Source organism: Haliotis cracherodii, unplaced genomic scaffold, assembly GCF_022045235.1.
Source record: "Haliotis cracherodii isolate W230 unplaced genomic scaffold, xgHalCrac1.p SCAF_1, whole genome shotgun sequence".
Classification (NCBI taxonomy): domain Eukaryota; kingdom Metazoa; phylum Mollusca; class Gastropoda; order Lepetellida; family Haliotidae; genus Haliotis; species Haliotis cracherodii.
In genome coordinates this window covers 24,246,537-24,268,747 of record NW_027266264.1, presented here as the reverse complement: position 1 = coordinate 24,268,747, position 22,211 = coordinate 24,246,537, and the positions used below count along the sequence as shown (strand labels likewise).

The window sequence follows — 22,211 nt, the reverse complement described above, 5'->3', positions numbered from 1 at the left end:
TTCGCATTTCTTTCTGACTGTGCACCAATTCCTTCTGATATTTCATATGATTGAATAATGATATAACTTAATTCAACTTCAGTGTACTAATGACCAGATTGTTTGAACCATGCGTTTTGCCAGGGCTATGCTAAAAATGTTCCCAATCGGACATTTTGAGACATCTCCTGAGACCTTCAGTGGGTACCCGGGAAGGGTTGGGTAATAGGGTGATGGGTACCCGGGTAGTAAATTTGGACTCATTCCAGCCCTAGAATCAAGGATTACTAAGGACAGTACCCGAAATAACATGAAACCTTATGTGTAATACAAAATGGCTCTCAGGGGAAACAACAGCCATGTGTATTGCTAGAACACAAATACGAGAGTAGGCTCATTGCATCATAACGCTGGCTTTGTACCTTTTCTATTTAATTCATGTAAAACGACAAGTTCAAAATAATGCAACAAATGCAAAATCATCAACAAAGTTTGTTTGTTTGATGTTTAACGCTGCACTCAGCAATATTCCAGTTATATGACTGCAGTCTGTAAATAATCGAGTCTGGCCCAGACAATCCAGTGATTAAACATCATGAGCATCGATCCACTCAGTTGGGATACGAAGACATGCATCAACCAAGTCAGCGAGCCTGACCACCCGATCCCGTTACTCGCCTCTTACGACAAACATAGTCGCCAGTAAGTTCATTATAATGAGATTCTAAAGTAATTACATCAATCGAAATTTAAAATCCCTGATGTATATCAGAGTACGTGAGGCTGCCATCACCATTTTGGTACGGGGATTTCGGGGGTCTATTTAGAGCAGGGACGGATCCAGTATTTAAAAAAGAAATCTTGAAGGGGTAGGTCCACCCAAAAAATCACAAACACTATATGTAAATCGCTTCTATTAATTTTACTTTGAACATGTTATCATTGAAGGAAATGCGCATATGAAATGTCGTCAGATGTGGAAAAAAAATAGGCGGTGGTGGCCAGGTAATATGGGGTTTAATGTCGCGTCCAAGATTATTGCACTTATATAGCGAATATATATGTAAGTACAATGAGCACCTCGTGTGTATATTTGATAGAAAGCAACATTTAAAGTCAAATTCGTATTTTTAAAGTGCAATGCAACATCATAGCTTACCATCTTGTACATACACTACATTCTGCTAACGATGACTCAAAATGTTTATATCTATCACCCCTCTCGTCCACTTAATGCGTCATTCATTTATGACGTCATCCAAATCATGACGTCATGGACAGTATGTCACAGTGACTTTTGTTACTATCGATTAGCAGGTGCGTGTTTACAAAGACAAGACAATGGGCATGGAGAAAAAAATGCTGCATCTAGAACTGAAACTGTATAGTTAGTATGCCAAAAATTATAGATAGATATTATCTTACTGTAACCATTTATATTATTTATCGTATCAAAACGTAGACTCATTTAGTCATTGGTCCAATGGCTGCGGATATAAAAATATTCATATTCACAACTATAAACGCGTTGTTATTATTAAGGCGTGAGTAATGGTAAATAAAGATCCCCGTATAAATAGTGCATGGTCTCATCTCTTTAATATCATCAATATAAGATAATAACGTCCGCACAGTATTTAGCATTTCATTTCTTAATCATTTACACAACCAATGATTGATTTGTTTTAATTGTAACATAGCAAAATATCTACGACACCTCATTTATCAGTCAACATTACAAGAGAATGATCCAAAGTATTCGGAATTAGTCATTATTTTTCCTTCTTCCTGTTTCGCAAGGCCAGCTGAAACACGAGTGCGTTTGCGGAAGTGGATTCGAATAATTTATGCGAATATAGATTTTTGAGAAATAAGAACGGGCTTTTACTATGGTTATTTCGACATTATTTTTCGTTAAAACAATTATGTAGTTTAAGGTTTATTCTAGCACATTGGGAGAAATAAATCTGGACTGCACATTTGGTGGAACAATGTGTCTAATTTGTATGACAAATTAGTAATTCAGAAACTCCCGCGGAATGACGTCATGCATATCCCACATGGTACCCAACATGCATTTCGCAGACAAAATGTCGTTCGCCATATTGTAAGACATTCCTATTGGGTCAACCTTTATCCGATGCAATCAAGGTTAGCATCATTTTGTATTTTATCTGCATGTGTGTTTGTCATTAACGTAGAAACTGAGGATATGTGACCTGATGCTATTTTTCTCCAAATGGCAAAATCTACACGGTAATGGCCGTCTTAATCACCTTCCTGCCTGTCTCCCGCCATGTTATTATTTGTTGATAATTCATAATTGAAAGGAGCGGCAAAACGAGTCATTCTGGTATATACAACTTCCGTTATATTTGCATTTTGCACAGGTTGACGCAAAGTGCTAGAATGAACAGTCAATGCCTGTTTCAAGTATGAACGAAGTTTCTTGGAACGACAGCCAAGGGATGTTGACAAATTCACGAGAAATGGCGGGGATAAGACAAAACCAAGGACCAGGTAGTCGATCGCAGGACGATGCCATGGTTGGCTACTTTTTCCAGAGACCACAATCGGATACGGAACTTATGGGTGGATACACTAATAAGCGATGGGCAGTAGGGGACGACAGTGTCATAGAACAGGTAATATCAAACTCCAGAAACATTTGTTTTCATTCCTTGCGCGGCTTCCTGCATGCCTTGGATTTGTTTTTGTGTTATTCTCGCGGTTTTTCATGTTGTCAGTGCTCAGTGTATGTGTATTATTGCGTAATGGATATGCATGCATCAGTTTATAACATTTTATTGACTATTGCAGGCGAGAGGGATGCAGGTTCAAGATTTAGAAAGAGACTTCCATGGATTGACACTCTCTCGCGAGGTAAGTGGCAGCCATTTTGGATCCTGGGTTTTCACACAAAGCAAACAAAGGCTTTGCAAGCCCCAACAACTTCGAACAAAAGGAGTAAAAAATATGCAACCTTGTATCATTAAATAATAGTTCATACGTATTGTCAAGACTGTTTTACGTGCCTTGAGCGTGAAAGTGTTCTTGCATAGCTTGATTGTTTCCCTAAGTGTTTACAAACTTTCTAGGTCAAGTAAAGTTCGTGCTATGGCATAGTGCAGTGAACAGACATTTTAAGCTCTAATATTACTTTTTTATGACGAGAACTATGGGCTACTTTGCCAAGAGGTCATACACAAATCAGTACTGAGTAAAGTATGGTAACTGTCATAGCAAAGAAATGATATAATTTTGAAGAAAAGTTCTGAAAAAGTATTGTGACGCCTGGGTTATGTTGCACTAGTCTGGTGAAGTTAGCCAGATTGGCTGACTGTACACAAATATTGGCGCTGGGAATCCTGTGTTTGTTACTTGTAAATATCCAGTACACCCTTCCAAGAAACTCATTGTTCTAAAGTTCATGGATGTAGAGTTTTGTTTGGCTAGATTATTTCCAAGTTTTCAAAGCCATATTCGGAGAAATGCCTTTGAAGTCAGACATTTCACATCAGAAAATAAATCAAATGGATACTTTCTCAAGCTCAAACATCTTTTACTAGCAGGAAGCAATTTGGATGTCTCAAAGACTTAAATTTTATTTGCAATTTTCTTCGCCTTTTGGTATCAAGATTAAACATGTTAAAAGTTTAGGCAAATCAGGTTTTTTGCCTGAATTTGGTTTGTTCATATGACTTTGGTATTTTGAATAGAATCTGCACACAAATTAACTGCCATCAAAAGAGAATACATCTAAGAATGTACTGAAGAATGTATTGAATTATCTAATAGAGATTGTCATATCTACTACTATGCATAGGTTAATATAATAATTTAGGAGGAATGTTATGAGTGATTTTTATCAATTTTCAGTCAGTTATAAAGTTAAATTGTGTTGATTGTTGAGACAAAGTCCAGTAGAACACTGGCCAATGGCCACAAATTGCAAACAATTTACAACCCATTGCAATGTGAAGCTGGTGTCGAATTTATTCATGGCTACATTCAGGCCCTTATTTACAATGTTTCACAGTGCTAGGGGGTCCAGGTTGTTGACTCCTTAAAAACTCTTCTCCATTTCTGTCGGATATGGATACCATTTATACCATAGTATTTCTTAAATTAAGTGAATCTTTCAGTTTCATGGGCAGTCAAGCAGATTATTATCCCCTGCCAGGAATCTATTTAAGTCAGAGAAATGAAATTTTACACTCTGATGTTACTGGCCATGATCTCATTTGAGTTTGAAAATTGGTGTCATAAATTATTTTTTACAGATCTATGGCCCTTATTCCATGCATTTCAGTGTGTATTGCGTGAAAGGGGGACAACTGTTCTCAGAAACTACTGAAGTTACCTGAATGAAAGTTTACATGCTTATCTTAGAGATACTTGTCAAGACTGAGTTCAAAAATTGGTACCGTCATTTATTTTGTACAGCTGTGGCCCTTGATCCATGATATTTTACATAGTGTTTGCAATGGGGACAAGTTTTCTCAGAAACTGCTGAAGTTAGCTTATCTAAGAGAGACTTGCCAAGACTGAGTTATTGTTCCCAGAGAAGGGGCCTTTTGTGTGCATTAATTTCACATTTAATAATTTTTTCTGATGACATGAGGCGGCCCAAGTGCCTATCTTCTTATAGGACCCTTCATTTTTTTATAGTTTATGTTCTCTAATAAATAAACAAACAAAATTCTATTGTGCCCCATGGCAGGTATACTGATAACTCTTGTTTTTGAGTGAAGATAAACATTTTAAAGCACCATTAAAATGTTCTGTGTACAGCTTCAACATTTTTTTTATTCCTGATTGACAAAACGAGTGTTTGATTTTACAAACTAAACACTTTGGTAGCGCATGAAAATCTTATCCATGATGTACAACTCCAAGTCATGAAACATATTTTTCCAAGACTTAAATCCTAGCAGAAATCAAAGACATTGATCTGCATGTGTGTGCATCCATGCAGAAATCAAGAGGAAAAAAAGCAATCACGGGTAAAGTTTCAAAACATGAGCGAATTCGGAATATTGAATGACAGCAAAACAAAAACTAGATGAATATACATACAACTCTATCTCCATAATAATCTACAAATTTCAAATCGGAAACAATCATATATTTTTTATGAGATACGCCTAGCCTGTGACAGCACTGGTGGAAGAGTTTTCATTGACGACCCTCATGCAAGAATGGCCACGGTGCGTGAATTACAAATTTTGAACTATTTATAGTGGCCAAACAGCAAGTTGGATTTAAATTTTTTAGATTATGCAACGATACGTTTGCTTCCAAATTTGTCCATAGAAATTGAAACTTTGACTTAATCATTGAAATGTAACTCTTAATCGTGAATGTCAACAGTCTTTTCAACTTCCGGTTACTCGTAACATTTTCTGGCTGCTGCATATGGCAAACCTGCATCCTTCTGTGTGAAATAAATTACTAATTAAATGCTATTTAAACAAGAGGGTGAACCTGGAGCAATAGTCATTGTATAATGAACTGCCACTTCTAATTAATTGAAAAGTCCATATTGATAAGATTTCATTTGATACGGTCAGAGACCCGGCCTCTGATATGGTACACACTTCCGACGGAAATAAGACGGCGAAATTGACGAAAGCAATGGAATGTAGATAATATATCTTTTGCCAAGAAACTGTAATGCCATTTACAACAGTCGCCATTTCATGTCATCACTCTGAATATATTGAATTACAGTCTAAACACACATTGTCGAAATTTGATAACTGCAGATTGTTGTCTCTTGCATGCCAACGAAATGAACAGCTGATGGTTGTTAACATGCCTCCGAAACGATCTATAATTCCCTGCAAATATCCTTATCAAGTCAACAATGAACAGAAATACATAAATAGTAGTGGAATTTCTCCTAAAGTAGACAATGAACAGAAATATAAGTCGAATGTAATTTCTTGTTTGTACTAATGCTAATATTTTTAAATACATGTATTTGCAGTGGAATAATTAATGTTCGAAAATAGGATATCCTAGGATATATCTATATCATATGGTAATATTACTTGCAACATTATTCGGTCAGAAGTATCGAAAATCAAATAGTTTCCACTGTGTGAAGATGAAATATCTCTGAAAATAAGCAAAATCTCATCACACACCAATTAATCTCATTGCTCTTGGACCAGGGAGATTTTCTCTTATAGGTAAAAGATTCCACGATAATCCCTGTGTAACAATGTGTTATATTTGTTTATTTCTTGTTTAACATCGCAGTTTGCAATATTCCAGCTATATGACGGCGGTCTGTTAATAATCGAGTCTGGATCAGACACTCCAGTGATTGACATTATGAGCATGATGAGTATCAATCTTCGAAATTGGGATACGATGAGCATCAATCTACGAAATTGGGATACGATGACATGCATCAACCAAGTCAGCAAGCCTGACCACCCGATCCCGTTAGTCGCCGCTTTGGACAGGCATAGTCACCTTTTACGGCAAGCATGGGTTTTGAAGACCTATTCTACCCCGGACTTCACGGGTCAACAATGTGTTATAACACATTTGGTACATTAACATTAATTTCAGTGGTATGATCGTTTCGAACCCACAAGTGGTATCCCGGGTAAAGAGCACACTTAGTATTTATTTTTGTAACAATAGGTTGTGACAATATTTATTATGTGAAGTAAGGGATAAATGGACTTCTCCACATGCTAAGTGTGACCCGTGAAGATCCGGGGTAGAATAAGTCTTCCGCAACCCATGCTTGCCATAAAAGGTGACTAAGCTTGTTGAGAGAGGCAATTAACAGCATCAGGTTGTCAGACTCGCTGATTATTTGGGTGGACCTACCCCCTACAAGTTTTTAAAAAAAAATTCTGGATCCGTCCCTGCTCTAAAAAGACCCCCCGAAATCCTCGTACCAAAATGGTGTTGGAAGCCTCACACTCTGATATACATCAGGGAATTTAACTTTCGATTGTTGATGTAATTACCTTGGAATCTCTTTATAATAAACTTAATGGCGACTATGCTTGTCTTAAGAGGCGACTAACCGGATCGGGTGGTCAGACTCGCTGACTTGGTTGATGCATGTCATTGTATCCTGTTAAGTGGATCGATGCTCATGATTTCAATCACTGGTTTTGGGTCCAGACTCCGTTATATACAGATGTCATATAGCTGGAATATTGCTGAGTGCATTGTTAACAATCAACATGCACAGTGTACAGTATGTTTCACAAAATACATTTGGTGATTCAAACTTTTTTTAGACCAAAACCAATTTAGTCATCTCTAAGCATAGCATAAGGATTTATAAAAAAAATTAAAGTGGTGAAATGTATTGTGTAATAAAACATTGATTTGATTATATGATAGCTTATCAATGTCTGAAACAATGAACCTCTCTGAAATCCTGGAGTATTTGCACAGCGATTGTAGATTGACTTTTTGTGTGATCAATACATTTTCCAGTAGGAATCCAGCTGGAAAAAAAATGATCATTACAGCTCACTTTCAATCAAAGATCCATTAAATATTGACTTGCGGCTGCAATTAGGCCTACATGTCACTTGCCTTTTTACAAGGAATATTTCATCCCTATTGACCTATTGTCATGACAGGAGACATACTTGCATCGCAATCATGTTAACAAGTCGAGATATGTGGTAATTGTCTGTCCTCACAAAGATTTCATCAACCAATGAAATAGCTTGTTCTGTGCTATATTAAAATACTTTTCTTTAATGTGATCTTCATTTTTTGAAGGGGCGGTCGGGTAGCCTAGTGGTTAAAGCGTTTGCTCGTCACGCCGAAGACCCAGGTTCGATTCCCGACATGGGTACAATGTGTGAAGCCCATTTCTGGTGTCCCCCGTCGTGATATTGCTGGAATATTGCTAAAAGCGGCGTAAAACCATTCTCACTCTCATTTTTTGAATGTTTTTTTTTAATAACAAATTTATTTATCATAACAGAGGTACAGATGTTTTGCCAAACACATATATAAGTTGTCAGCGTTGATGTTTGACATGTTGAAAAGAATGCTTGTCATGTCTGACATTTGCTTATATCTTGCTCTCCTGGGCCCACTTGCACAAAGCGATCTTAGCGCTAAGATGATCGTAACTCCCATACTTTAGCATTGGCTTACAATAGTCTTAGCGCTAAGATCGCTTTGTGCAAGTGGGCCCTGAATGAAACTGAAGTTGTTGTCCGTGATCCGGCCATCGTTAGCTATTGCAGTTTCAGTGCTAGAAACTAATAGTTTTAGTCCACTTGTCCTTTTAATGATAAGATATACATGATATAGCAAAACCCTAAAAAATGACAAATTTCCACTAGTTATACGTTAACTATTGGGCCGTTCCGCAAGGACTTTATAGGACTAGAGCCATATTCTAATGCTGGGCTTGCTCATCTCATCAAGCTATGATGGAAAATATTTTTGAACCGATTTGAAATATGTCGGTGCAGCCATATTTAAATGTCATTTTGTGTCTCCCGGGCGGTCGGGTAGCCTGGTGGTTAAAGCGTTCGCTCGTCACGCCGAAGACCCGGGTTCGATTCCCGACATCGGTACAATGTGTGAAGCTCATTTCTGGTGTCCCCCGCCATGATATTGCTGGAATATTGCTAAAAGCGGCGTAAAACCTCACTCACTCACTCATTGTGTATCCCTTTGTGTTCATTAGCATAACTATTCACAGTCAAGCTTTCGGCCTCCCTGTCTTCATTAAGCACACACTGTTTTGTACTACATCATTCAAGATCCTTTTCAACCATTGCTGTAAGTCAGTCACAGCAATGGTTGAAAAAAAATCTTGAATGTCATTTCTTCGCCAAATTTCATATGCAGTGATGAGTGAGTATGTGTTTTTCCGAAAGAACATACAGTACATTCTTTGTCATTTTTTTATTTTTGATCCAGCGATAACCTTTGACTTTTACATTACCCAGTCTTTTAAAGTGTTGCTCCATTTTTCAACAACTGGCTATTAATTGTCCAGCGTTAGAAATTGCCACTAGTCCTGTAGTCCTTACCAAACTGCCTAATAGTAAAGGTATCCTAAGGACTTGTAGAAATTGGCCCATTTTAAGGGTTTTGTTATATGTTATCATTGTAAGGAACAGTGGACAAAAACTGTTTGTTTCTAACCCTGTTGTCCATCTTTTTTCAAAATGTATTGAAATTTGGCATAGGTGTAGTTAGTTCACCAAAGTGAAAAAGCTGTCATAGGCAATAAACGACAAAGTAGGTGCATTACAGGAAAGCCATATTAGGCAGCGTTGGAAATTGGTGCTAGTCCTGTAGTCCTGTTCAAATTTCCATCCTAGCTTGATCAGATGAGCAAGCCCAGCATTAGAATATGGCTCTGGTCCTACCCTTGCCAAACTGCCCAATAGCCAAGGTATCATAAGGGCTAGTAGTAATTTGCCCTTTTTAAAGGTTTTGCTATATATTACTGTAAGGACTCGTGGACGAAAACAGTTAGTTTCAACCGCTGTATTAGGCTGACAATGTTTCCTCAAATTATCTCCATACATTGGAAAAAGTAATGGTTCCTGAGACAGAGAAGCAATAGTTAGGTCAAATCAAAATTTCAATTCACCATCCTACAACTTTGGATATAGGAGAAATAGCATATTTTGCAGTGTTTGAAAGTAAAGGGTGTTGGTGGGTCCTTGATGTTAGCTGCTATGGTTATTGTATCTAGGGACCCACTTAATCAACGTGATTGGGTGGTCAGACTCGCTGACTTGGTTGATGCATTTCATCGAACCCAATTATGTGGATCGTTCCTCATGATATTAATCACTGGATTGTCTGGTTCAGACTTGATTATTTACAGACCGCCGTCATATAGTTGGATTATTGCTAAGTGCGGAGTTAAACAACAAACCAAACCAAACCAAAACTTAATCAACATTTGGAATAGGAAAAGAATCCTTGACAGTGATTTTGACACAAAAAGCTGTATACAGGTCAATGACTTAGACCCAAGAAATGTAAGAAGTCATCGGCAAAAATCATTAAGTCACTTAAGCAAAGATGCTGGATGCAGTAAAGTTTCGAAGTTAAATCAGTACTTTTAAAAAGTCGGGCATAGCTTCCGCACACCCAGCTCCCCGCCGGGTCTGTGAGCAATACTGCCATTAACTTCAACCCCCATCCCCCAGACACAAGGACAACTGTCACAAGTGTGCAATGTCTGACCTTTCCCCATGTTGAAATATTTATTTCATAAATAACCTTGTACTTACTTACCTTTTGTTGAAAAAAAACATTGCAAACATAAGACATTATTTCAACATATATCCAGGGTTATGGGTTTTCGGACACTGAAGAAACAATCATAGTTTTCTTGCTGATCACATGAACAACTGTAAGTGTAAAACTTCTCCTTCACTTATTCATAAAGGAAAACTTTATCTTAGAATCAAGCCATCACCTTAAGGCACAAATTTCTGTGAGACACCTATCGTTACAGTACAAGTATTCGTGATTGAAAACGTATGATGTCCGAAAACCTATGATCTGACGATAATAGTATTGTCATGAATAATAATAAAGGCATAAATGATGCTGAAAGCTCTGATCGAAAACAGGACGTGTACTGTACATTCTCTCGATTGGCACTATACTTTGAGAGCATTTTATTGGGCATTAAAATGGATACCGTAAGTAGGAATAATCCCTACTATTTAATCATGAAATTATGACACATGTGATGCCTTGCTTAGCATTTCTATCGGTCAAAAGTCTGACAACTTAAACAAACCATCGGTCAAATAGAAATTTTATCGGTCTGTGACCGACAGCTATCTGAAACCCTGTGACATACACAAGAGCCAACAGCAGTGGTGGGTATTAAGTGGTATTAGATTTGGAAGCTGGTAGGTTGTGTGTTATTGTACTAAACAGTGTAAAATCTTGCATCTATTTATTGCCACGCATGCGATACGATGCATGAAAAAGTGACACTGATACTTATTCAATGCAGTTTATGGAATTGAGATAGGATGCAATCTTAAATTTGGAGATATTTTTAAGAGATAAAGTCTGAATTCATACTTAAATTATTTTAGACTGTTTTCAGGTTCCTCAGTTTTGGGGTGTTGACAGCTTGTATAGTATGAGAATCTTTCATGCATCTACAAGGAATATTTGAGTTGATATATGATAGCCCTAGTGTTGTAGCCTCTTTATGTACTATGTAATACATATAAAGAAATAGAACTGATGAACGACCATGAAATCCCTTCTGATCACCATCTGCCATTGTTTACAGGCAGCTTCATATAGCTGAAATATTCCTGGCTGCATTCACCCACTCCAAACAGAAATATCAGCAGTTGTGTGGGTCTCACAATAGAAACTTGATTGAAATTCACAAGTGGTTTTGGCCGCATCTGGGGCATGCTCCAGCAGCTACATGTTGCAAGACCAGTCACTGTGGCAACATTGTTCTACTGCCCCCCAAAAATAGCCCATGAAAAAAAAGGGATTGAAAGCACATTGATTAAGATGTTGATTTGCTGCTCATGCAAATATAATTTCCACTCCTAGTACATAGCTTCAATCTTTCATCAAACTGAAAACAGTTAGTACATTGATGATTTACGTCCTGAACATGAAAAAGTTGGAATGTTTCCTTTGTCCTTTTTCAGCTTGATGAGGGAATGCCATTATCATGATTATAACATAAGGTGCTAGGTAATAAGGGTGTGCAGTATTACCGGTATATTGTGGTGCAAATCTTCAGCAATACGTATTGCCATACGTTTGTAAATGTAGCAATATATTGGGGCAAATATAAATACAGTAAGTATATTTGTCGTCCCAGTCGATATGGAGATAGAAAATAGTATTTTTCTGATACATCTTGCCTCTGACGATCTTTTTATCAATTAGCGTGTACACATCACAACTATCAAGCTCCTCTTATTTTGTTTTTATTCTTTTCTTTATCATACATTTATTCACTGAAAAGGAAAAATAGTGAGGGACACATACTGATGGTAAGTAAGCGTGTACATGGCATATGTGATAAACGTTACAAATACTTACATAATTTCACTAACACTTTCACCAAAAACAGCATTATTTGATTTCAAAGTTTAACATTTAAGAACAATTTACATGCATAGCACTGAATTTTCACGATGGCGTCCATTTAATGAAACCGCCATATCTTGGAGCCATATAAGAACATACGTAATAATTACAATCAATCTGAACAAAAATTTAGGTGAATAAGTTTGAAGACATGTAATATTTTTCAATAAAGTAACTAATATCATTTTACTTCGGACTGGCATATTATTCAAAGTATGTGTCCATGATAATTTGTTGCTAAAATATGAACCCAAATATTTTTGAAATTGTGTAAGGTGGGTTGGATGTATCAAAACTTCAGGAATTAAATTTTACGTTCTGCTGCCCCCTTTTTTGAATCGCTAACAATGTACTGTTGCAGCAGTGGTATTTTTATAGCGGTTCTATCTATCAGTGCAAGAACAAACTGAAAAATGAAACTGAAGTTCATGTTCGGTTTTGCTGACTTTGTTTGTTAAGAACAACTGATTTTCCTGGTTGAGATAGGGTGTACTACTTGACATCAGAAACTGCCCAGCCCAGATAAATTTGAAGTAGGGATTTTGCATGATTTGTCCACTGAAACACTGTCAGAATGAATAGAATCCGCCTAAGATCTTGAATAATTGGATTGTGATTAAAGTCTAACATGACCTGAACAAGCAGAAAAATTATCAGAAATAGTAATCTTAATTGTTTTCCTTACTTTTTTATCCCCCGCTGGGCCAGAATTGCTGAAGGGTGATTATGTCGTGGCGCAGTCTGTCCGACCGTCTGTCAGTCCCACAGTCCCACAGCTTGTGAAATCCCTGAAACTCTACACACAAGATGTTGAGATGTTGATGATACGCATATCGCAGTCCCGTTTCATTTCGACTAATTTTGACAGACTTACTGCCTCTGTTTTACGGAGCTTCATTTGCCTAATTGTGAGAGAGGTATTAAACTTGTGAAATCAACTCCTCCTACAGTTTCCAGAGAATATCCCTGACACTCTACACACAAGATGTCGACATGTTGATAATATGCAGTCCCGTTTCATTTCGACGAATTTTGACAGTTACTGCCCCTGTTTTACGGAGCCTCATGAAATCTACTCCTCCAGTTTCCAGAGAATATCACAATATTCTAATAACTATAGCTATCATTAGTTTCCTTGTATAAGGCTTTTGTGGGTGAGCTACATCCTTGTGGCATTAGCATTCAGACTGGATTACTCCCAACAAAATGTTCTGCACAATTTGTTTCAAATGCGGTGCCATCTACTGTTATTTCATAAAATACAACGAAAATATAAGCTCATTAAAAAAATTCATGCGGGGGATCTTGTGCTGTCAGAGCACTCTTGTTATATTAGAAACGCTTTCCATCTTCTGTATAAATGTGGGCACCCAGGAAGATCCAGGTAAGGATTAGGTATTCACCAACCAATGCTTGTCGTAACGCCATAGGAAACCCAAGTGTCCTATAGAATGAAGGGTGGATATACACCATGTGTCAGTCGCTGGTTTGCCTGATCCAGACTTGATCATATGTATACAGGCTGAATGATTTAAGATGCACTACTGCGTACTGGTGAAAGAAAGCATGAATTCAACAGCATTAAGACCCCTTTGAATAAAACAACATGTAATGAAAAGTTAAACACTACTTGCTGTAAATACAGACTTCTGGACCATGTTGTACCAAATTATGAACATAAAATACAACACTTCAGACCCTTGAATCCGGGTTAGAATAGGTCTTCAGCAACCCTTGCTATCCGTAACAGGCGACTAACAGGATCAAGTGGACAGGCTCGCTAACCTGGTTGATGCATGTCATCGCATCCCAATTGCATAGATAATATCATGCTCATGATATCGATCACTTGATTGTCTGGTGAACTTGTCATGTGTTTGTCTGGTGAATTTGCAGAATTTATGAAAATAGGCACCTTAAATATGTTTTAAAAAATCAAATTTTAACAATATTAGAATTTTCCTTTACTTTCCTCCCTCCCAATTTTCGTGCCAAGGGCACTTTGTTTAAATGCTAGATAAACCCCTGCTTTAACATCAGACTGTTCAGCAGCGACTTCCAACCTGTTTCTTGCATCCTTATGCCTTACTCTGGACTGTCCAAACTGATGCATTCTCGGGTAGCATGACGTAGTATTCACAGATATATTGTGAAATGGAAACAAGTACTGAAGCTCTTGCTTATTTGTTTCAGGATGAACAGCTTTTACGAATTGTGACATAGGTGCTGTACCAGATTCGGAAACAAAATATGTTGATTTCAGCTTCTGTATTCTTTATAAACAGCATTTCAAGTGAATACATGACAATTTTATATGGATAGCAGCAGCTTTTATTCTTCATGCCATTTCTTGCCCCTCCATCATAGGAATCGTGATGAAGAGGCAAGACATCTCTTAAGTAGCAGGGATTCAGCTGGGCCTCCTCAGATGCCGCTGTTTGGCCTCACTAACTCTGTAGCATGTCAGTGTTTCCCAAATTGAATTATAATCTTTTCTAATTCATGTAAAACATAGTTATTGTATCCCACCACAAAGTAGGATGGGGGATATAGGAACAGAGTTCATTTGTCAGCTTCTCACAGGGGACAAAGTTACTCAAACTATGTAAGTCGGAGAAAAGAAATGAATTTTGCATCTTTATCTAATAGGTCCCGTCAATGTTTTACAGTGTTACTGCCCTTTATCCATGTTAAATTGCTTGGTGAATAGTGTGTGCAAGGTGGACATGTTTTCTCAGAAACTATGGACGTTCATGAAGAACTATTCTTAGAGATACTTGTCAAGACTGTTTCAAATTGGTTCCGTAAATTATTCTCTCTCTCTCTCTCTCTCTCCTCCTCCCCCCCCCCCCCCCCCCCCCGGGTTACTTAGCTTCCTAAATGTTTTTAGATTGTGAGCATACACTTGTATGCCCCTTGTTCCATGTTGATTTACAAAGTGCATAGTGTCTGCAATGGGACAAGTTTTTTCAAACAGCTGAAGTACCGGGTAAGCTCATAGAGTAAAGAGATACATACATTGAGTTCTAGAATTGGTGCCATAAATTATTTTTTCCAGGGAAGGGGCCTTTTGTGTGTGTTAATTTCACATTTAGTCATATTTTCTGATGACAAAGCATCCCAAGTGCCCATCCCTTCATAAGGATTTATTGGACTCTTTGCTTATTATTCCCCTGCCACGAAGTGGAAGGTTAATATTGGAATGGGTGCCGGCCATCCATCACGTTTCATTTCCGAAGCAAAACTCTAAAACTGTTGAATATTTCTCGAGACGAGCATACATTTAGAACTGTTATATATGTCTAAAACATTATTTCTTTTTAAAAAAAAACTCAAATAGAGTGATGAATAGATGAGTGAAAAAATAATGGTTACCCAATGAAAAATGTAGTAACCCAATTAAAATTGGTTAAATTTTTTTATCTTGAGCTCTGTTTTTCCAATCAGGGCATTTGATATTTTTCACATCTTACATTTTTGTATGAATGTTTGCATTTACACAGGTCAAAGAACCAAACAGTACCTTCTCTTGATATGGATATACAAGTCTTTTAATTTCTCTGCCCTTAATGAATACATTAGCTGAATCTTTATCCAAACAACCATCGTGATTTACGAGGCAATTATTTGTTTTGAGCAGGAGTAACAGAAACTAAGCTTTGACTTGATTTCAAAACAGAGTAAAAATTTAATTCTAGACTGTCATATTTGTTCTTCTTTCAATCAAATGATGAACGAATCCAGGGAGAAAGCTGTACACCATTATGGAGAGAAGTTCATCTCACGGGTAAATGTGGCCAGCAAACAAATAGGAAGAGATTTTGATGCTTACTTGTCGAGTATTGCATTAAATGCTGAAATGCTGGGAATACATTGATAAAATACCCCTTGATTTAAGAAAAAGGAACTTTAGGAAATCTCAATATTAAACCAATCACATTTATTTTCAGAACTTGCATGCCAAGGGCACTCGGTTTGGAATCCTAAATAAATCCTGGAGTGGTTAAAATCCAAGTGTCTCTATGTACCACCAACTTCTAAATGCCCATCAAAGACTTTGTTTCAAGATGGTCTTAAAATACTTTGGTATTATTATAAAAATAAGATATTTATGTCTGATCTAATTATGTGGTTTAAAAGTTAAATAAATTTACAAAATAACTGTCTGGTGTGGTCCTCGCCTTTGTATTCCTCCATCACAAGTATCCCCAGCAATGAATTGATTTTTGACAAATGCACGCTCAGCGCAGCAGCCTTAAGTTAAAATGGTCCATTGTATGACTAAGACATGACACCGGTTACCATGGCAACCTGACTCAGCACTAGAGGGATAAATTACAAGCTAGGATTATGTCATGATAGTGGAAGGAGAGAGAGAGAGGCAATGTTTCTCTTTGATTTGGTGGGTACTCAGAATTCATGTTGTGTGCAGTAATATTTATTGTTTAAAAAATAAATTTTGTTCTTTTCAAGAAAGACTTGGCTTTTAAGATAAATGCAGAAATAACAGATTTAGGGGAAACCATTGTCTGTTGAAGTTTCAGCATTGACAGTTCATTTCCTCGTTCAAAACCATTACAGGAGCATAATGTCCCATCATTGTATTTATGTTAGTAAATAACCAGAAGAACAGGTGGAATATTTTGTAGTCATGATTAATTAATTTCTAATTAGCTATACTGTCAGACCCGGATGGTGGAAAGGGGATTCCTTGTTTTTAACCTATGTTGACCGTGTGTTATGGCTTACTTTTTGGTTGAAGATTTTACACTGACTGTAATTGCAGACAGAAATATAGTAGCAAGTAGCAATAATGCTGTGTACATGGCTGTTAAAAAAATATTATTATTGTAACTAATTTCAGTGAATGACTGGTACTTGAATGATTGGGTGAATGTTATAAAAGAAAGGTTAGAGGTTAATTTATTTATTTTTACTTTTTTATCCAGAATTGTGAAGAATTTCAAATGAAGGAATATTCTAGACTAAACTGTTTCCTATTTTGCATTCATGGATTTTGCTACCAAAAACATATTCTATATTTATTTTTATGATCAGGATGCGAGCGGCCCTATTATTATTCAAGTATTACAATAGGAAAACTGGTTGATTTATCATGTTTTTCTTTTGCTTAATTAGTCAAAGGTTCATGCATAATATGTGGCAATATGTGATGCGAGTCCCATATGCAATCTCGGCCAAACCACTGGTCTATTGATCTTACATCAGTAGATTTCGATGTGAATGTTCAGGCTATTTTTGAATGAATTTATCTACACGTTTCCAGTGGCTGATATTCAGTCCAAGGCCCAAAGCAAATTTCAATTTGAAGTTAACAGCCAAGCCAAAGAACAAGCCAAACCAGGCCAAGCCGTAGCCACGGGAAAATAGTATATAAGTTTGTGAACCTACCAGTCATATCATTTATTTATTAAATGTATCACATTTCACAATGTCTGAAATATGTATTTCTTTTCAATTTATCATTTTATCGCAAGATTAAAAATATATTCACTATTCACCTGCAATGTTATTGAAAATATAATTCTCGACACATTTTGACAACATCGAACATGTCAAAGAGCAAAATAAAGACGTTTCAAGCAAATCTTAAAATATGTTAATGTAATAAATAAAACCAACAAAAATATATCTAAAAGTTGTCAAACTTACATGTAGGTTATTGTTTCCATTTTTTAGTGCGATCATGTGTAATTGTACTGTATATTACTGTCTGTAAAGCGATGCCTGTGTACAACCCTTCAAAATCTATGCTAATTTATATACCCCGTCCATAAAGCGAATAGGAATGAAGCACGTCACCAGCGTAAAACACAATCCAATAAAATGTGTATGCCTTCAGCAGATTCAGGGAAACGAACAACTGACAAGACAAATTTGAAATTTGAGATAAAAATCCACTAGTGCTAAAAAATTTATTCCCTGTTCTGATAGGCATTGTTTTCTATGCAGAGATTAAGATTTTCGTCTGTATTTCTTTGTATACTAAGATGTAAGTAGCAATCAGCTGTGCACACGTTTGTCGGAATCTACTGGTGATTCTAAAGAATTGTATCTGAAACTTTTATTTTATCAAGAATAGTTTATTCCAATATCATGTTATTTCAGTTTAGGAGTTTATTTGAAATACATTAATAAGCATAGCACGTTGGTACAGCTGATCGCTGTTGCCGGATATTTTGTCTTATAGAACAATTTTACCAATTACCGTTGACGCTCGTGATAGCGAAAACTTTGTTGACATATCATAGTCAAACTACAATAAATATGACTTGCAGCGAGTCAATGTATGGCATATATGTTATGTATATCCATTCTCTATCCACTAAAGTTCATTTCAAGGCGTCAATAGCGGTAATATGACCATGGTTGCTGTAAATAACGGTGAGTTGTGCGATGATCTAATCACTTCATGTACAATTTCGCCAAAATGAAAAGACCCAATATTGAATGAAGTTTTAAATGAAATTAATAAGATAGATTACAAACATCAGTCCAGATATATAATGAACTCTTTTTATAACCAGACAGTGTAATTACATGATTAGTTTGCATACTTCAGTATGGATTTTTGGATGGGGTGTTACATGCTCACAGTAATGTCTGTGTTGGGGAAAAACATCAAAACTCAACTGTGTATAAGACGCCCCCCCTTGAAAGCCCCCTAATTCTAGGTAAGAAAAACTCATTTAAATAATGCCATAAACATCTTTCATATGTGTATAAACAGTAGGATTAGACCTTTCAAATGGTGTACGACATTTAATAGCAAAGATGTTTTTCAAGCAGATAAATTCCTTGATAAATGTAGGCATCACTTATCACGCAAGCAGCGTTAGAAACTAACATTTTCAGTCCAGTAGTCCTTATTATAACATAACAAAACCCTTATAAAAGGCAAAATTCTACTAGTCCTTATGATTATGATACCTTAACTCTTGGGCAGTTTGGCCAGGAGTACAGGACGGCTGCAACAAGAGGCTCTGAGAACTCGGTCTCACAGCAGTAAAAGCTTCTGGTTTACTGGTGTTGAAAGAGATATTAATATCCAAGTTCAGGCAAAGATGATTGTATCTAGTGTGTAATGACAGGACAATAACAAGGTGTTATGTACATTGAGAACATGAAAACAAAAACTGTGAAAAACAAAACAGCTTGGTTCTGCACAGGCGATTAAATGTAAATATTTTAGTTTAAGTTTTGATAGCTTGGTGATGAGCAAAATATTTGTCAATATATTTGTTTTCAGGTCGCAAGTTGCCATGCTTATGTGCTTTCATGTCAATGCAACCTTGAAGATCCGAGGCTGTATAGGTCTACAGCAACCCATGCTAGCCGTAAAAGGCAGCTGTGATTGTAACTAGCAGGATCGCTGACTTGGTTGATAGATGTCATCGTATCCCAATTGCGTAGATCGATGTTCATGATGTCAATCAGTGGATTGTCTGGTCCAGACTCATTTACAGACCGCCATCATATAGCTGGAATATTGCTGAGTGCAGCATTTAACAACAAACAAACATCATATGTCATAATCTATTGTACAGCCATCTTTTTCACTTCGAAGGAAGGAAGTATTTCATGGTACAAGACTTTTGTCAATATAGACACCTATCAATAAATGTAACTTTTATGAGTTTGGCCCATTAAATTAAAATAATTCCAATTGAAATGTTTGTCCGTCTTTGTGTAAAACATTTATGGACAACTTCTTTTGGATATTGTTTGTGATGTTTGTGCTATATCCTGATTATGTGGCAAAAAGTAGTCATGAAATGTTACTTAAAGCATTCAGTCAATTGTATAACAGTTCCATTTTGTTATGTGTTAAATATTCAGACAGTATCCATGAATATTTGGCCTGTATGTCTGATGTAAAATGTTGTTTTTCAGATCAATCCTTCAAAAAAGATATGGGAGGTTGGCGAGGAGGGACACAAGGGAGGGGATGGGGGCAAGAGTGGCATCTTCACAGGACACCACCCCTGGACGACGCGGGATGACACATGGAGTGGGCCAGGTCTGTACACCATGGGCTTCCTCACACATTGTTCGACACTAGGGTCTCTCTATAGGTCAAACCCGCAACAAGCACCTGTGTTTTACAGTTCTTCCTTGTTTGACACTTGGGCTCCTAAGGCCCAACCCACATTAAGCACCAGTAATGTCCTGTGTTTTACAGTTCTTCCTTGTTTGACACTTGGGCTCCTAAGGCCCAACCCACATTAAGCACCTGTAATGTCCTGTGTTTTACAGTTCTTTCTTGTTTGACACTTGGGCTCCTAAGCCCAACCCACATGAAGCACACCCTTGTTTGACACTTGGGCTCCTAAGGCCCAACCCACATTAAGCACTTCCTTGTTTGACACTTGGGCTCCTAAGGCCCAACCCACATTAAGCACCTGTAATGTCCTGTGTTTTACAGTTCTTCCTTGTTTGACACTTGGGCTCCTAAGGCCCAACCCACATTAATCACCTGTAATGTCCTGTGTTTTACAGTTCTTTCTTGTTTGACACTTGGGCTCCTAATCCCAACCCACATGAAGCACTTCCTTGTTTGACACTTGGGCTCCTAAGGCCCAACCCACATTAAGCACTTCCTTGTTTGACACTTGGGCTCCTAAGGCCCAACCCACATTAAGCACTTCCTTGTTTGACACTTGGGCTCCTAAGGCCCAACCCACATTAAGCACTTCCTTGTTTGACACTTGGGCTCCTAAGGCCCAACCCACATTAAGCACTTCCTTGTTTGACACTTGGGCTCCTAAGGCCCAACCGTCATTCAGCACCTGTAATGTCCTGTGTTCCCCAGTTCTTCCTTGTTTGACACTTGGGCTCCTAAGGCCCAACCCACATTCAGCACCTGTAATGTCCTGTGTTCTACAATTCTCCCTGAATGCCAGTGAACTGGAAATGTGTAGTCTCGAATTTATCCACAACTCCGAAGCCCCCGTCTAGTAAAAATAAAATGGTCTTGTTTAAATCGACTTCTACTAGTCGATATACTAAGACTAAAATCTTCTAAAATGAAAGTTCGGGCTAGTAGACTAAATAATGTTTGGCTCAGACTGAGTGAGAGGTAGCTGTGCATGTTTATCTGTACTTGTCATGGGTACAAGTGACTACTAAGAACCAACAAACTTGGTAATGAAATATGTCAGCCTTCTGGGTTTATTTACAGAAGATATTTAAGAATGTGATTTTACATGAAAGTTGTCCATATGTTCGTAGTCTGAATTCAGAAGTAATAAATGAAATATCAACTAGACAATCAGATATAACAGTTTTGAAATATTCCTATTGAACTTTCACTAGGGCTGTCATCGATTGGAAAGTTTAGTGTCTGTATAAGGGCTGAGAAGTAGCATGATATATTGATTAATAACAAAATTAGTTATTCTTTGTGTTCATAGTAATAGATAAAATAATCCTATCTAAACCTGCAAAGACTGTCTGTTGACATTGATCTAATGTTCTTGGTCAGACCCTTTGGTTACTGGGATTTCCTGGTTAGGGTTCAAATCTCTGACCGTGCCAGAATGCCATCTTTGATTTCTGAGTACCATAACAACGCTTGTGGATTTCACCAAGTGGTTAGCGTCTTTAACCCTCATCACTAAGTTACTTCCTACATTAAGATGATCAGCTGTTGCATGAAATTCTGTTCATGGTGAGATTAAGCCCGAGTCGGTTGCTCTCAAAACCAATTTCTGATTTCAGAAACCAGTGCTCTCGGTGTGAATATGGTGGAGTATGTCCTCGGTGGCTCGCCTACCGGGAAGGACATGGAAGGACGAATGAGAATGAAAGGGACTTTCGTAAGTCGTTTTCAGAATACAGTAAGTGTCGAAACTAAAACTACATTGTGTATTGCAAAGCTTTGAGTTGCTTTCCGCTGGTTTCATTATGTTGATCGTCAGTTCATGGTGTGAGGCCTGCTCACAATATGTACCAAGTGTTTGTTTTAACTGGACTGATCCAAAGTTTCATTGGGGTTTACCTTATGGAGTGAGTGTCTTGTCAGGAAGACGAAAGATGAATATTTTAATTTTTCTTTTGGAATTCATTGCATTTATGTAACATTGCCACGA

The 22,211-nt window shown here is 37.3% G+C and overlaps 1 protein-coding gene across 6 annotated transcripts in view; it reads left to right on the top strand.

Annotated features, from left to right (window-relative positions):
* The first annotated feature begins 2,046 nt into the window (after positions 1–2,046).
* Positions 2,047–22,211, top strand: part of LOC139474805 (pumilio homolog 1-like) — a 54,621-nt gene continuing 34,456 nt past the window's right edge. For 5 of the 6 annotated variants that reach the window (XM_071257968.1, XM_071257949.1, XM_071257977.1 and 2 more), the window contains exons 1-5: positions 2,047–2,130; positions 2,370–2,624; positions 2,800–2,862; positions 20,014–20,140; positions 21,841–21,959. In XM_071257968.1, the coding sequence (XP_071114069.1) occupies positions 2,400–2,624; positions 2,800–2,862; positions 20,014–20,140; positions 21,841–21,959 (534 nt within the window). In that variant the 5' untranslated portion in view covers positions 2,047–2,130; positions 2,370–2,399. The remainder of the gene's footprint in view (positions 2,131–2,369; positions 2,625–2,799; positions 2,863–20,013; positions 20,141–21,840; positions 21,960–22,211) is intronic. The other variant, XM_071257957.1, reaches the window with a different exon arrangement.